Here is a 4,687-nt window from a genome sequence, read left to right on the forward strand (position 1 = left end):
GGTTGCCGCGCGATGAGCCGCTTGGCCTCGCCACGGCTATGAGCTCCGGTGTGTGCCTCACTCAGAGGGTCTGGAAGCCCCGAGGCCTAGAGGCTCCGAAGCCAGAGGGCAAATAGAAAGCATCACAGCGGCGTTTGATGACCAGCCGACAGCTTGGCCAGTTCCATAACATGCGTTGATATTTTCGGCTTGACAGCACTGGTTATTGTAATGGGCTCTTCTTTGCCCTGATGTGTTGGTTTTTATGAAATTTAAATCTGAAGCCCAGCTCAAAGCTGGACATGAGCCAGCAACGTGCACTCGCAGCCCAGAAGGCCAACAACATCCTGGGCTGCATCCAAAGCAGCAGGCCAGCAGGTCGAGGGAGGTGATTCTGCCCCTTCACTCTGTTCTGCATACTGCTCCCACCTGGCATACTGCATGCAGCTCTGGAGCCCTCAGCACAGGAACGACATGGGCCCTCTCCTTTTGGAGAGGGTCCAAAGGAGGGCCACAAAAATGATCAGAGGGATGGAACACCTCTCCTGTAAGAGGTGTTCTGTGAAGACAGGCTGAGAGAGTTGGGGTTGTTCAGCCTGGCAAGGCTCTGGGGAGACCTTCTTGCAGCCTTCCAGTACTTCAAAGGGGCTTAGAAGAATGATGGGGACACTTTTCAGCAGGGCCTGTTGCGATAGGACAAGGGGTAATGGTTTTAAACTAAAAGAAGGTAGATTTTGACTAGATATAAGGAAGAAATTTTTCACAATGAGGGTGGTGAAACACTGGCAAAGGTTGCGCAACAGGTGGCAGATGCCCCATCCCTGGAAACATTCCAGGTCAGGTTGGACAGGGCTCTGAGCAACCTGATCTAGTTGAAGATGTCCCTTCTCCTTGCAGGGGGTTGGACTAGATGACCATTACAGGTCCCTTCCAACCCAAACTATTCTATGACTGACTTTTCAATTAAGAAGTTTCAAAGTCTTACAGGTGATCTTATTCCCACCCATTGGCATTACCCTGGTGGGACTCCTACAGGACCCTCTAACTTGTCCAAACATTCTGTGTTTGGTTTCCTCTCCCTTGTGACTGGGAGATGGCGAATTGCTCAAATTAATCCCCTTTTTTCCAGATCATGTCTTAGATGGATTCATCATGGGGGCAATGAGGAGTGCATACATGAGTTAATTCAGAATGGTGCACAACATCCTTGAGGAGGTTCAGGTTAAAACTGTAAGTTTTGGCTTTAAATGCTTAAAACTTGAAGTAGCTTAACTAAACTTACGGGATCTTTATTATTATAGCTGACAAGTTTGAGTTTTGCACGCACAAAACAGTGCCTTCTTCCTGAATCCAACTATATTTACATAGCACGCCTAAGGGACAAAATGAATGTAGGATTTTATAGCTGCTGAACAATAGCCTTACCCTGATCTGGAAAGCTGGTTATTAAAATTTTGGTTTATTGATGGGATATTTTGGTAATTTAAGTCAGCACCTGAAACATTCACCTGTTCCAAGGCAATCATAGCTGTAAATAGTAGGCTGCCAATAGTTCACAGAAAATGAAGAGTAGCAAGGGAGACTCCTAGGTATCCAGGACACCATTTACAAAAGACAACTGGGAATCAAAGGTTCAAATAAGACCTTTATTACAACACAGAGTTGATAGCACATTTTTGTATTTAAAAGAAAGTATTTGGTCTCTTGGTGGTGAAACGTGGTTTGTGCTGGCGACGCAGAACTCTGTGTGGCAGAGGGAACTTGATTTTAGAATCCTGCAAAAAAAAAAAGTTTGTATTAATTGAGGTATTAGATGAACAACAGAAAATAGTTTGTAATAAGCAGCTAAGCTATATTCAACTGCTAACTGAGAAGTAATGCATCCACAGATTGCATATACTTCATAGGAGCTAACAGATGCCTTAGTCTTGCAACTCCTTTTGAAAGAAATGCCTGTTACAGGCAAGTTTTCTGCAACATAATACATATTTGGTTTAGTTTGCCTTTCTTTCAAACAGTTCTAGCATTAAAAGTCTTCATCATAACAGAACATAACTGCAAACCTATACATGCAGGTTTGGTTCCCTCCCAGTTTTTGCCAGCAAAGCCAATCTGTACCAGCCAAGAGAGCTCTCCTCTTCCAGTCCCATCTTAGACTAGGACCCACCAGCCACCACCCTGCTGCTTCACTTACATGGAACTGCTTGACTGCTGGCCTACGGCACTTGCTAGCAGCAATTTCCTCAACTTTCATGATCTGAATAGAGTGAGCACGGGCACGATGACGGGCTCCCATGTCGCGGTCTGTAACAAGAGAACTCATTAAAAATAAATCCCAAGACATTTTCAGTTCAAAAATCTTACCACCATCTTTTCAGGAAATGTTTATAGTACCATCTACAACTTTTAAAATTTCTCATCAACTCTACTTAATCACACTGGCTTTAGTATCTAAAGTGACAGCAGAAATATCACAGAAGGAACATGCAGCAGCAAGTTCTTCCTGGAGCTCATAACCAAACTCCTCCAAGAAAGTGCCACCTCAGTCTTCTTGCCTGATTTCAAGAAGGTACACACATAGAGAAGTAATCAACGTGGGACTACTTCATTTTTTTTGCACAAGAAAACTGTGATTCAACACTGAAATATGTTACTGGAAGGACTTGTGAATTTCCAAAAAATTTCCCTTCTAAAAGGAAGGGGCAAATAAAGGTAGGATCTGAGCTTATCTTTACTTTTCTTAAAATTGACAAGCGATAGAAACATGAATTGATATTTCATCCACATAATTAGGCTTTCAGAACAGGACACCATTGGCACAAAGGCTACCTGAAAATTCCTCCCTGCCTTCAAATCATGATGTCCACAGCTAGTTCAACAAGATATGCCTGTTCAAATACCATTGTGCTTACAATGCTTCCCATGAAGATCTGACATACCTATTAAAAACTTACCTGTCAGAAGTATTCTTGAACATAGAGCTATCAGTCATTGTATCATGACAAATTAAGTTCTCAGACCTCTTAAGCAATCTTTCAGTATGTTAATTAACAGAAATTATTGTGAGTTAATGTAGAACCTTAAATTTCACTTTCAACAGCACTTCAGCTTTTGAAAGGCGACAAGATACATTTAATATTTGCACACATGACAAGAATATCATTATTAAGAATAATATTCTTTGGGTTTTTATGTGCATTCTGTAGCGTTTATAATACTTCTCAACAGCATCAGCTATACAGATGGTCTATCCCTCAAGTATTTCACTAACAGATTGGAATCAGGACAACCTTTAATTCTCCCTGAACTGAGGCAATGAGATCTTGGAGCGATACAGGGCTTTTTTTTTTTACTTGCTCTCCAAAGGACAGATACTAGTATGTTCCACATGATATCTGAAATATTCTTTCCACAGGACTTGGGAAAATATACCCATTTTAAAACAATAAATACAGTAAAAGAAATATATACACCACTTAAAAGGCCATGAAACTCTCCGTCTGTATAGCAAAACTCATTACTATAATTGAAATGGGAATATTTTCAGTTTGAGAAACTCTATAAAGAGTGGTACTGAGTAAGATACCACATACACCATACATAAACATCTATGGACTTCTCCAGGAACTCCCCACTTTATTTTTCCAGTGTTCCAGTTATCTTGTCATGGATCAAGTCAGCACGCTTTATGCCCAGTTTAAGATTTACTCTTGTGCTTATACACTGGTCCTACCATTTTATAATTCAAGCAGTTACATATACTTACAGCACTGAGTGACAGCACCAGCCGTGGTCAAATCCCTGTACTCCCTGTACATGTTGTGAGTTCCGCTACGAGAATCGTAGCGCAACCAAATACCAAAATTTTTTACCCGCAGAGGGGACTTCTCATACACCTGGAATTACAGAAGAGCACAAAAGTATTTAGAGGCAGTATATCATCAGCATTTTACAAGTTTAACAATAAATATTTTAGAACTCTAATGGAACCACTGCGTTAAGTTTTGTTGACAAAAACAACTATTTGCTCTCTTTCCTGACACCAACAGCTACATTCAAGTCTAGGTAATTCAGAGTGAAGAGTTTTCTTAATTCAACATGGAACGAAAAATATATGCAAGACTGCATCTCTAAAGAGCGTCCTTTAAGCATCGAGGTAGAGGAGTGTAAGCATACAAATACCTACTTTCCAAGGATTATGAGTGTCCAGATGATTCTTAAAAGGTGAATGAAGAAAGCATAAGAACCAGACAGCAGCACTGATTAGTAGCACAGTTCATAACTCCGAAGTGCTGGGAAGTAAGTTTCGTTTTAGGTTACTAGATATATACTGCCAATTTGAAAAAAAATGAATTTGTCACTCAGCTTCACAGCAACTGAAAAATAAGTGAATTTCAACCTCACTCCCAATAACGGCACTTGATAGAAATTCTTTCTACATATCCCAGCTGGAATTCCTTACAAACCTCCCACGTCTTAGGTTTTTAATCCCGCACCTGGCCACAGTATACAATCTCTCCAGAAGACTTCTTCATCTTCTTCAGCTGAGAAACGAAGTACCAGAACCGGGACTTGGCAACAACATGGTTCGGAGCGAAGATCCGCATGCGGTAGAGAGGAGGGGTAGTGCATTTCGGCGTGGGAAGGCATCGCCCGACCACCTTGTACTCCCGCAGCTGGAGGGAGACGAAAGACAGGCCGCCGGCAG

General features: G+C 41.7%; 1 protein-coding gene across 1 annotated transcript; it reads right to left on the reverse strand.

Moving 5' to 3' along the window:
* Window positions 1-1,606: 1,606 nt before the first annotated feature.
* Window positions 1,607-4,680, reverse strand: RPL18A (ribosomal protein L18a). Its single transcript, XM_010289326.1, has 4 exons — window positions 4,476-4,680; window positions 3,746-3,875; window positions 2,174-2,283; window positions 1,607-1,754 (listed from the first exon to the last, which is right to left on the reverse strand). Exons 1-4 carry the CDS (start codon window positions 4,584-4,586, stop codon window positions 1,662-1,664), a joined length of 444 nt encoding a protein of 147 aa, XP_010287628.1. The 5' UTR covers window positions 4,587-4,680; the 3' UTR covers window positions 1,607-1,661.
* Window positions 4,681-4,687: the final 7 nt, after the last annotated feature.

Source organism: Phaethon lepturus, unplaced genomic scaffold (assembly GCF_000687285.1).
Source record: "Phaethon lepturus isolate BGI_N335 unplaced genomic scaffold, ASM68728v1 scaffold50826, whole genome shotgun sequence".
Taxonomy (NCBI): domain Eukaryota; kingdom Metazoa; phylum Chordata; class Aves; order Phaethontiformes; family Phaethontidae; genus Phaethon; species Phaethon lepturus.